Source organism: Barbus barbus (assembly GCF_936440315.1).
Source record: "Barbus barbus genome assembly, chromosome: 7".
Lineage (NCBI taxonomy): Eukaryota > Metazoa > Chordata > Actinopteri > Cypriniformes > Cyprinidae > Barbus > Barbus barbus.
Genome location: NC_136735.1, coordinates 27596028 through 27608528, shown reverse-complemented (window position 1 = coordinate 27608528; position 12501 = coordinate 27596028). Strand labels below are relative to the sequence as shown.

Below are 12501 nucleotides of genomic sequence, written 5' to 3'. Positions count from 1 at the left end.
AGTAGTAGGGCAGTAGGATATTTTCATATTATGAAACCAAAACCCTCGAATAAAGTATACAAAAATCTTGCTTTGGGGCTTTCCATCCCTCTTAACGTCTCCAAATATATGATAAATTCCTCTTTAAACACCACTAATCGTGGGGGGAATTTTTTTTTTTAAATTTACATTTATGATTGTAAAATTTTAACAAAAGCAACAAATTATTTAGTACATATGATACCTTTTTATCCTTAAATAATGAGCCAAACTTAACAATTTCCCGAGGATCAGTCTTACAGATAATCTTTGGTGAATCCAACAGAATGCATCATTCCAGAATGTTTGTACCAAATTACACTGAAAAAATAAGTGTTCAACTGTTTCTATCTCCGGATTGCATAATTGCCATATATTGGAATCCCCAACATTAAATCTTACTCTTAAAAATTCTTTTGCAGGATAATTGTGATTCATAATTTTAAAGTGTACCTTTTTACATTTAGCATTAACAGGGAATGTAAGAAAATTGGTTCTAATTTCAGACACTTTTTTTCTTATCAAAATAACAAAATATATAATATCTCTTTACTGGTCCTGGAAAACTATTTTCTATCATAAGATCAGGCATTTTGGGAGTTATTGTTGAATATTTTACTTGTTCCTTAACTAAATTTATCGTCTGCAGTGGTATACTCTTAATAATTTTATCGCACATTTTAGGGGAGCAACTTACATTGTATTTACCACAAATATCATCATAACTCAATATATTCCCTAAGTCTTCCACCAATCATCAATAAACATAGAAATACAAAATACACCTGTTATTCCAGATAGACATGTTATGTGGGCTAAAATTATGTTTAAAAATCAGTTTCCAATATATTGGTTGTTGATGGAAAGCAGAAAGTTTTATGGGGAGTTTAGACAATTCAAAATCACATTGTAACAAAAAAGTAATACCACCACATTTTTTGAATATGGCTGTAGGAATCTGAAACCAAAATGAAGTTCCGTTGTTTATGAAAGACTGTAACCACTTAAGTTTTATGACCCCGTTCATAATATCAAAGTCAATTGTTTTAAGACCACCCTCTTCATAATCACTTTTACGTATATAATGACTTTTCTTTTTCCATACGAAATCAAAATTTCACTTATTTATCACCTTTATCTTTTTTGCAGACACTGCTAAAGAAAATCATGGATTTATGAATCTAGAAAGACTTTCTACTTTCATTAATAAGATTCTACCAAAGATAGTTATGCTTCTCTGCAACCAATTGTTCATTATTAATCTATTAATTTCTCTAGATTTTTATCAACATTTAAGTTTTCTAAATGATCTGTTTTCTTAGATAACCAAATACCTAAATATTTAATTTCATTTTTTACTGGGATATTGTATAATTATATACTAGGGTGATCATGGATGGCCAAATAGCTCGCATTTTGACATATTCAACCATAAACCTGAAGCTTTTGAAAAAAATCATTATAGACTGGAGTGCTAAGGGAATTTCCTGCTCATTTCTTAAAAAAAGAGTCGAATCATCAGCAAACTGACTGATAATAAAATGATTCCCTTCTAAGTTGATGCCCGATATGTTGCCCATTTTGATTAAAATAGACAAAATTTCTGCAACCATGATAAAAAGTAAAGGTGAACAACCACAACCTTGTCTAATACCTCTTTTGACCGGGAATCTTGAACATGTACCTTGAGCTACAGAGCTGTTTATGCCTTTACTGTATATAGCATTCTAACAATATTTTGGACCAAAACCAAAGTGTTCAAGAGTTTGAAAAATAAAAGGGTATTCCACCATGTCAAAGGCCTTAAATAAAATAAACCCATCTTCTTCAATTAAATTACTACATTCAATGAAATAAAAATTTAACCTAATATTATTATAATATGAATTGATCTATCCTTTACAAATCCTGATTGTGTCACACTTATAATTTATGACATTCCAGTTTTCAATCTATAAGCCAAAGTCATAGTAAATAGTTTGTAATCTGTATTTAGAAGTGTTATGGGGCGTAAATTATCCAATAATCTCTTGTCTTTACCTGGTTTTGATAACAAAATGATAAGGCCTTGTTTCATAGTTGGTGAAAGTTAATTGTTCCTTATACACTCCTGTAAAGCTTCCAACAAAATACATTTTAGGTCCTCCCAAAAACTCTGTGAAAAAAAATCTGTGGTTAAACCATCAGGACCTGGTGATTTACCAGGTTTTCTGTTTTTAACAGCGGCTCCAAGTTCTTGTACGGTTATTTCTGATTCACAAATGTCTTTAAATACACTATCAATTGACGATATATTATATTTTATCATATTTTTTACTAGGAGAAAATGATGACGAATACAAATTAGAGTAGAAATTAAACACTTCATTTGCTATTGTGTTATGATCTGAATGTTATACTTGATTCACGATTAAACAATTAATCGAATTTCTTTCTTGACGTCTTTTTTCCAGATTGACAAAATATGAACTATTTTTTTCCCCCTCTTCCAGCTTAGCCCTGGATCTCACATACACCCCTTTAGCCTTTTTAATATAAAATTAATCTAAAATGGAGTGTAGCTTAATAAGTTTTTGTCTCTCCTCTTCTGACATATTAGGTTGACAACAACATTTATTAATCTCTTGAATCAACTGAAATTCTTTTTCTCGTCTCTTTTTTTATCAGATTTTTACTAAATGTAATTTAATATTCTCTCAATTTATGTTTTAGGTATTCCCATTTAATACCACTCGGCATTCTTTTTATTTTAAATTCAGCTCTTATTTTGTTTTAATATATGCACAAAAGTCATTATGATTTAGTAAGTCTGCATTAAATTTCCAATATCCTTTAGTTTTAGAAGATTTCTTATTTTGTTCTAAGATTAGATTGATTACACTATGATCTGTTAAGGGGGCACCTGAAATACTACATTTAGTTGCATAACTTGAAAGAATATCAGATCCTAGCCAATAATCGATTCTCGATTTTGAAGTGGCATTTGGTTTGAACCATGAAAAATGTCTGGAAGTGGGGTTTAATTTTCTCCATATATCTGTTAATGAATTTGATAAACAGAAATCTTGAATAATATAGTTCATATGCGAACTACTGAATTTAGAAGGATGTCTATCCATAAATTCGTCTGGTGTCATGTTAAAATCACCACCAATTAAAACATATTCTGTAGGATATCTAACTTTTAGGTCATTTATTACATCTGTTACTGTCTCCAGAAGATCCTTATTTTGGGAGCGGACATTATATCTATACACATTAAACAAGATGAAAAATATTTTGTCCAATTGTAATACTGCGAGCCAATGACCATCCACATCAGCCCTGTGAGTAATAATTTTACCAGGGCATTTATTCATGCAAACAGCGACACCTGCAGATCGACTTGACCCATGACTGAATAACATGTCATCCCCCACTGTTTTTTCTGCCGATTCTGAGTTTGTAAAAACAGTGTGATTTTTGATTTTTGCTAAATAAAAAAATTGCCTTTCTTTTAACAGAATCCTTTAACCCCCTACAATTCAAGGATGAAAACGATATGTTCGATTTTAACGTGAACATGAACAAATTGAACAAAAAAGGAGCTATAAATTGAAATCAACTGAAATAAGAGTGAAAAATGTAAAGTTTGTGAGATAGAAACCAAAGTCCTGTTTCCTTATCAGTCCATCTCACCTCATATCAACAAGAAACAGTCACCCACTCAAGAAATACGTTTACCATCGATGTACCCAAATGGGCCTCTAAAGCCAGCTGCTTTGCCTTCCTTCCTGGCTTGTTTGATTCTTGGCCATAACTCAAGTCTTAACAGTCTATCTTCTTTCGTCAAATCCTCCGCAAAGCGGATGCCAGCTTCCTTGCATACCGAAGACGGTTCTTTTCCATATTTCGTTGCAGACCATCCTGCGGGCGAAGAGAATGATCACGACTGGCCTCCTTCCTACCCACCCGATGCTCGACATCCACAGCCTCCGACATGCTAGCAGAAACCTCCTGCGTTATCTATCCTAACTTCATTGCACGTTGTGCTTTGCGTGCACGCATGTAGGCTATAAACACTGGATGAATTCTTAAATCCAGATACCCGTTCAAAATAGCTGAATAAAAACTAACTTTAACCCATGTCCTGAAATTAGTCTCCTCATCTGGAAAATGAAGTGAAATTGTAATTCATTGTAGAACTGCTAAGCCTACCTTTAAGTAGCCTAATTTCTCAGAGATTTCTTGCCATAGGCTATGTCTGCTCTTTCTCATGCTTGAGAAGGATTTTTGGACATAGGCCTAATCACCTAAAAATATGTCATTCACCCTACTGAACACCATTCTTTCATGATTATGTAAACATTATGTAAACTATCATTAAGTACTACCTTTTCCTTCTACCGTCCGATGACGATCTTGAGAAAAAGCATGCATGAACGCACATACGCCACGTGAGCCAATTAAACAGTGGCTATAAACACGAGCTGATATTTTATGATTAATATATATTAGGACTTTTATTTTCTATTTGATTGATTTAAAAAAAAATATTATAAAAAAAACAAAAACAGAAACAATCAGGGCCCTAGGGTGGTGCAACTGGTGCGAAAGGACCAACGGGGGGCCCGCACCCTACCTCGCACTGGGCCCCGTGCCAGCTTGGGATGGCCCTGATTATACTGTGGCATGCATGAACACTGGATGGTTTACAATGGCTTTCCACTGACTGCTCCAATGATAAACTATAGGCCTAATTTGTTAAGTCCCCGTCGCTGATATTTTTATTTATTTTCCTTTTTTTTTTTTTTTTTTTGCTGCTGCGATTTAACTTGGGATGCAGATACTGTAGGCTTCTTATGAGCCACAAACAGCCATAGCCTGACATTGTAGTCTTTCCACGAATTCCCAACAAACACAGCAACCAAATTTTCCTATTTTAGAGGTTCTGCAGTTCTTTAGTAAATTCATTTGGTTGTAGCAGTGCTTGTGGAACTTTGCAGTAGGCTACTTGTCAGCATGATCCAAAGTCCAGTAGCAAATTCATTATTAAACACTGGGAACCTCATTGAGACACACACACGCATCGCTGTACGTCTCAGTGGCAAGATGGTCCCGTTCGTCGGTGTGTATACTTTTGGGTTTGTAGCCGCGACGGTTTGCATTATTCTATTGACATATATCACCTACCAGCTGCTGAAAAACTACCTGCACAACTGGAAAGAGCTGAAGCCAATCCCGGGCATTGGAAACACATATCCGTTCATCGGAGACGCGCTGCAGTTTAAATCGAACGCGGGAGGTGAGAAGAGACTTATATCGGTCCATTTTTTTTTCTTTTTTCTTTTTTTTTTTTCGCTCGAATCTCTTCAATAAATATAGAATACACATATAATTTATACATGATCATATTTAAAAAATAAAAGCAATGAAAGTGTTCACTTACATGCTATAATTCCTTTAACGAATCGGCTATTTCTAATTGTTCTATCAATGCAGTTGACGCAGTTTATGACATTAAAAGACTGCATAGCCTAGTATTCTATTTTTTAGTGTTAGTTTTTAATGTTATCTAAAATGTTCCATTTTAACATTTCTATTCTATTCTAGTATAAAAGTTGAAAACTGTCTTCCAGATTTCTTTTGTCAGGTGCTTGACTACACAAAAGAATTCAGTGATTCTCCTCTGTTTAAATTATGGATTGGACCTGTCCCATTTCTCATCTTATACCATGCTGAGACTATCGAGGTATTGTCAGAAATATGCGCACATTCACTTGTTATGATCAGGGTCTCTGACCTATAGTGACAGTATATTACACAATATGAGCGGATGTTTGAAGATCAAGATAACCTTAGTGACTGAACTTTTTTTAGTGGCACCACAAAAGTTGATGTGCATTAGATAAAAGAACAATATACTGTATGTATGGTATCTACAAAGAAATACATAAGACGTTAAAGATTAGAAGAATATTCAAAGAGACCATTCAGTATGTTAAAGTCCAATGCTGCAAAGTGTAAATTAAGCTCAAAAACAGGATAAGGAATATGTTTAAGCAGATTAAATACTAGTTTTAGTGGTGATAGTAAAGTTCTGGATCAGAGGAACCATTATTTCAGTTCATTTCAGTGCAGCAGCCATTGTTGCCAAGCTGACTTAAAATGTTTAATGCAAGGAATAAGATTTGGTTAAACACATCTGTTTTAACAGTCTCACACGTGAGACAAGAAAAGATCTTTAAATTAGTGTTGCAATATTCAACACTATATATGTTGCTTAAATTTTTTCATTATATGCATTGCAAGCATATAATGAATAGGCTACTGAATAGTTTTACAAGTCTTCACTTTTATGTCACTCTTACAGACAGTGCTAAATAACCCTATTCACATGGACAAGGCCTATGCATACAAATTTCTGCACCCCTGGCTGGGAACAGGACTACTTACAAGGTAAACTGTTTACCAACTTAATAAAACCTAATTTTAATTAATTTCAAGTCATAGGGATCGTTTCAAAGCAACTTCATAGTATTAAACAGGGCCAGTTAGTAGTATCATATCTGAACCAGTGATGCCAACTTCATCAAGACTAATCCACATTCTTGTAAAGCAGCTCTAAAAAGAAAATAGTGTCATTATTCAGATCCAGTCAGTTCAGGGTTGATTCGGTTCAGTTCAAAGTGTAAATCGAGGCAGTTCAATACTGATTCTATTCAGTTAAATAATAATGAGCAGACACATAATTATCCCTATGCAAATAATTATCAAATCATCCATAAAGAAGATTAGAGAATAAATAAACTCTGTAAACATGAAACTCAAATAAAGGACGCCTGTCCCAAATTCCCTTCTGTCTTTCCTTTTGTTAGTACTGGGGATAAGTGGAGACGCAGACGTAAGATGTTGACCCCAACATTTCATTTCTCTATACTAACTGAGTTCCTGGAGGTGATGAATGAACAGGCGGAGGTGCTCATAGAGAAACTTGAGAAACAAGCTGGAAAAGGCCCTTTCAACTGCTTTAACTACATCACTCTCTGTGCCCTTGACATCATCTGTGGTTTGTGTAGTTTTCTGTACATTTTAACGGGTACTTTTAACAAGACACAACTTGAAAGTTGTGAGTTTTGAAACTTAAGTGATTTTAGACCATTACAGCACATGGCATAAAGACTGTAAATGTATTCCTCACAGCCTCGTTTCGATTTGCATAAAGTTCAGTATGGCATCTAACCTGACTATGGTGTATTAACATTGTGTGTTTATGGTGGTTTTGGTTTTTAGTGAGGATGAAAATGCAAACTAATTTGTTTGAGGATGTGGACAAGTATTCAAAACAGAATTGTTACATTTCAGAGACTGCCATGGGAAAGAAGATCTATGCACAGAGCAATCATGACTCTGAGTATGTGCGCAGTGTGTACAGGTAAGTGCTTTTTACATAATGTTAATAGAAGGGACATTTTTAGGGTGGATGTTAGACAGATATAAGGTTGTGAATCAGAGTAAAAATCAATACTGGTTTGAAACTCTGCAAATAACTGTGTGTGTTTAACCGGCTTGGTGAGTTAGCTTTTATTCCTTGGTCATGCTTTATTCCAAAGGCCATGCAACGGATAATTTTGTGTGTTTATAAAACAGTCTAGAGAATCATGGTTATATTTATTGTTCTGAAAGTTTCAAAATACTTCAAAATAATTCCAGTTTTAAATAGATGGTTAAAGGGTAAACAGTGTACAGGGGTCAGTTTGATTACTATAAGGGAACACGGTTCAGTCTGTTTATATTACATTTGTTTTGATAAATGTGACCCTGGACCCTGGTCTTAAGTCCCTGGGGTATATTTGTAGCAATAGCTAAAAACACATTGTATGGGTCAAAATTATAGATTTTTCTTTTATGCCAAAAATCATTAGGATATTAATTAAAGATCGTGTTCCATGAAAATATTTAGTAAATTTCTTACCGTAAATATATCAAAACTTCATTTTTGGTTAGTAATATGCATTGCTAAGATCTTCATTTGGACAACTTTAAAGGTGATTTTCTCAATATTTGGATATTTTTGCACCTTCAGGTTACAGATTTTCAAAAAAAAAAAAAAAAAGTTGTATCTCGGCCAAATATTGTCCAATCCTAACAAACCATACATCAACGGAAAGCTTATTAATTCAGCTTTCAGGTTTCAAATTGACACTTAAAACTGGTTTTGTGGTCCAGGGTGACAAATTATAAATTAATTATTTTCTAACCCCCCCCCCCTCCTGTTGATGTATGATTCAAGGAATATTCTGTTCTACTTAATGATACAACATATACTAAGATAAGTGGTGAGGCAATAAAAACATGTTTTACACCCAAATTACAATGTGTTATGTTTTTAGCAAGCATTTAGATAAACTTAACTATCCACCATTTACACAAACGTTGTTACAGCAGCTAAAAGTCCAGTGCCCATAAAGATACTAAAAGATAAATGTTTAAAAACATTTACAAAAGATGAATAGTCTCAACTTTAAATTGGGTACTGTAAAAAACATCAACAAATAATAAAAAAAAATTGTTAAGATGTGAAAATAGTAGTCTACACAACAAATGAAGTAGTAGAAAATAGTCTACGCAACAAATAAAGAGCGAATAGATGGCCTGTGATTATGAGTTAAATATGTCAAATTATGAGGTGAATAATATGTTAACATGAATAGTTTGTGAAGTGCTTAAAATGACTAATTAAGCTATTTTCACAACATTTATAAATGTAAAAAAGAGCATTATGTACAGGTAATATGTGAACTGAAGTTTAATGACATTTGTTAGCATTCAAAAGTACATTAACAAAGAAGCAGAACGAAGAATCATTTGAAGATTTTTTTTAAAGTATGTGATCATATACATTAAAAGTTTAATGACATTTGTAAGCATTTCAATTTACATGAAATAATGATCTATACATTAGTACATTAGCACATCTCTGTGAATACGTGTATTAACTAATGCTCTGTTAAGCATTACGTAATGTTTGTTAATGATTAATGAAAGTTGTTATAAAGTGTTCCCAATGAATGAATATATAATTTACTAAAACTTGCAATTTCTATTATTCTGACTGGTACAGAATGAGTGACATCATCACTAGGCGCCAGAGGATGCCCTGGTACTGGCCTGATTTTGTGTATAACTATTTTGGTGAAGGCAGAGAGCACAACCGTAGTCTGAAAGTCCTTCACTCCTTCACAGAGAGCGTGAGTGTTTATGTAATATCTGATCACATTCAGTGTGGCCAAGGCTGCATTCTGATAACCTGTGTGTCTTTCTGTCATGTAGGTGATTAACGAGAGGGCAGAGTACATCACCTACATTGAGTCTGACAGCGAATCAGATCAGGGGATGAGGAAAAGACGGGCTTTCTTGGACATGCTGTTAAAAACAACAGATGAGGATGGGAAAAATTTAACTCACAAAGATATCCAGGAGGAAGTGGACACCTTTATGTTTGAGGTAGGAACTGTTAAAATGATGAGAGGAACAAAATTATTCACTGCTCAAAACAACACAGGCTAGTGGCACTTGCGGGTTAAAACAATGCTATGATAACTCTGAAAAAATCAATTAATACCATTAAATATGAAGGTCCTGTAACATTTGTGTTCTTTTATTAATGTATAGCACTTGTTTTTTGTGTTATTAGTCAAGCCTTGGCAAACTAGGTCATTATCATCCTCCTGTTCTGTATTACTCTATTAAAATTCATTTAATTTTGATTGCACCAAATCACTGAAATTTTAAAATGATTTGAAACCAAGATAACTTGGTGAGGTAACCTTTAAAGCATTTTTTACTACATCTTCCAGGGTCATGACACGACAGCGGCTGCCATGAACTGGGCCATACACTTGTTAGGCTCCCATCCTGAAGTCCAAAAGAAGGCGCAACAAGAACTATTTGAGGTTTTTGGTGTGTTAAGCCCAATTGTGGTTCATATTATGCAGTTAAACACCAAGAATAGGTGTTTAAATCATTGCTTTGTTGTGAGGTAAAAGAGCCTGAAACAGTTTGGAAGTCATTTTAATAATTTTACAATATGTTTGTGTGTGTCAGGCGAGTCTGAGAGGCCAATTAACACAGAAGATCTGAAGAAACTGCGTTATCTGGAGTGTGTGATAAAGGAGTCTCTGCGTCTCTTCCCTTCTGTTCCATTTTTTGCCCGAACCATCTGTGAGGACACACATATCAGTGAGTTCCTTTTATTAGTCTACTTGTCACATTTGTATAGTAGTTAATTTTATTTTATTTTACGTTCTACTGAAATAATAACACCAGACACATTTAAAACAACATAAAGATGAATAAATAATGAGAGAATTTTATGTTTTGGTAAGCTATTCCTTTAAGAATCTATATCATTTGACATATTTGTTTTCTATAGATGGCTATAAAGTTCCTAAAGGAGCAAATGTCATCATCATAACTTATGCCCTTCACCGTGACCCTCGCTTCTTCCCTGACCCTGAAGAGTTCCGTCCTGAGCGTTTCCTGCCAGAGAATTGCATCGGTCGACATCCTTATGCCTTCATTCCCTTCTCTGCCGGCCTTCGCAACTGCATCGGTGAGACCTAAGCATAAACATTATATAATGTGTCATTCTATACTTTTCCAGATTTAAAAAAAAAAAAAAAATTACTGTTTTATGTTTTTTATGTATTCAGGTCAGCGTTTTGCTATAATGGAGGAAAAAGTTATTCTGGCTTGTATTCTGCGCTACTTTAACATAGTGGCATGTCAGAAGAGGGAGGAACTTCGGCCACTGGGCGAACTGGTACTGCGACCAGAACGAGGCATCTGGATCACGTTGGAGCGCAGAAAGCACTAGTACACACACATAGTCAACATGAGAATTCATTCAAGATGGCAATGTTGTGTAGTGAATGAACACCTGAACCTTACCATGATTATTCTACAATCTGCATGTTTGTATGATATCCACCTCAAACTATTTTCTTTGAAAGTGCAAGGCTTCTGATTAATTGGACACTAAATGTAAAAAACTAGGAGAATAACAAAGTGCAGTAAACAGTAAACTACAAAAAAGTGTGTTTATGATTGTGATAAACTGAAACAATATGATAACAAATAGCAATATAAAACAGCATAACGGTCTTCTTATGTATAGGTAAAATAACTGGAAATCAGTAATCCTGAAAGACTTGCACATTCAAGTTATTTTAAAAATAAGGTTAAGATTTTGCAGTCTTATCCAAATAGACAATTACTCAATTACACAGAAACAATACACACACACACACACTTTCAGTACTACTCTGTGCTTTACTATAAATAAACAATCATTTAATCCTCTTTTGCCTGCCGTTGTTTCCTGCCACCCTCTCGATCAGCAGATCCCTTTAAAAACTTTGAAACTATTTCTTGGAGGCTGCCTTCTGCTGTCTCTTTTGTAGCGGGGTTCTTTCTTATCGCTCCTGAAATAACAGAATCATCAGTCATCCTTTTTGTTCATCATCAGCAACTAGTTTGTTATCAACTAAAAAAAGTATTTTATTGAACATCAAGACTGCATTGATTTGATCAAATTTACAGTAAAAAAAGTAGTATTATGAAATTGATTTTCTATTTTAATACATTTTAAAGTGTAATTTATGAATGAGATGTCAAAGCTAAATTTTCAGCATCATTACTCCAGTTCTCAGTGTCAAATGACCCTTCAAAAATCATTCTAAAATGTTGAATTATTATAAATGTTTTTATATTAATATTATGTTAATGTTGTATTAATATTAACATTAATATTTTTTGGAACCTGTAGTACTTTATTTGTGATTCTTTAAGGAATAGCATTTATTTGTAATAAACTTCAACAGTTTGGAATCTAGGTCTTTTTTTAAGACTTTTCTTCAGCATGGATATATTAAATTGATAAAATGATAGTAAAGACTCTTATGTACTTAAAGAAAACATCTATTTTTTATATTTTGAATGAATGCTGTTCTCTTTTTTTCCATTCGTGTTCATCAAAACAAGAAATGAATGACTTCAGGTCTGTCATTTTTCACCAGGAAAACCAAAGGTATTACAGGGTTTTCAACACAGCATAAGGGTTAAGGCATTCATAAATACAATCATCTACACTGGATTTTTGTCTAAAGGGTGTGTTGAAGCCAATGGTTAAATTTGTTTCAAAGTCAAAACTGTCTCAGGTTTTGTTTTTTCTTTTTTGCCAGAAATTAATTAATGATAATTATAACTTAATAACTAAAATAATAACTTACTGTGAACAATGTCTTTCAGTGCTAGCTGCCTGAAGGAGATCTTCTGTCCCAAGCCTGTCCAATTGCACAGCCTGGACAGGTCATTAGAAAAAATGCAGGAAAGCATCCTCCTTACAGAGTCTTTTATTGTCTTCCCACCTTTTGCAGCCAAAAACCTAACCTGTAAAACAAACTGGCCATAGTTAGTGATCTTTGTAGACTTAAAGATCAC

General features: G+C 33.9%; 1 protein-coding gene across 1 annotated transcript; it reads left to right on the top strand.

Annotated features, from left to right (window-relative positions):
- The first annotated feature begins 5060 nt into the window (after positions 1–5060).
- Positions 5061–11362, top strand: cyp4v2a (cytochrome P450, family 4, subfamily V, member 2a). The gene is made up of 11 exons (XM_079420922.1): positions 5061–5302; positions 5637–5749; positions 6371–6456; positions 6876–7066; positions 7363–7432; positions 9122–9248; positions 9331–9504; positions 9858–9960; positions 10105–10239; positions 10433–10612; positions 10713–11362. The coding sequence occupies exons 1-11, from the start codon at positions 5110–5112 to the stop codon at positions 10874–10876; spliced, it is 1536 nt and encodes a 511-aa protein (XP_079277048.1). The 5' UTR covers positions 5061–5109; the 3' UTR covers positions 10877–11362.
- Positions 11363–12501: the final 1139 nt, after the last annotated feature.

Bases quoted from the DNA above. Each gene is read 5' to 3' on its own strand.
- cyp4v2a (XM_079420922.1), top strand. From the start codon at position 5,110: ATGGTCCCGTTCGTCGGTGTGTATACTTTTGGGTTTGTAGCCGCGACG. The intron at 5,750-6,370 runs GTATTGTCAGAA...TCACTCTTACAG, and splicing joins ACCATGCTGAGACTATCGAG to ACAGTGCTAAATAACCCTAT. The intron at 10,240-10,432 runs GTGAGTTCCTTT...TGTTTTCTATAG, and splicing joins CTGTGAGGACACACATATCA to ATGGCTATAAAGTTCCTAAA.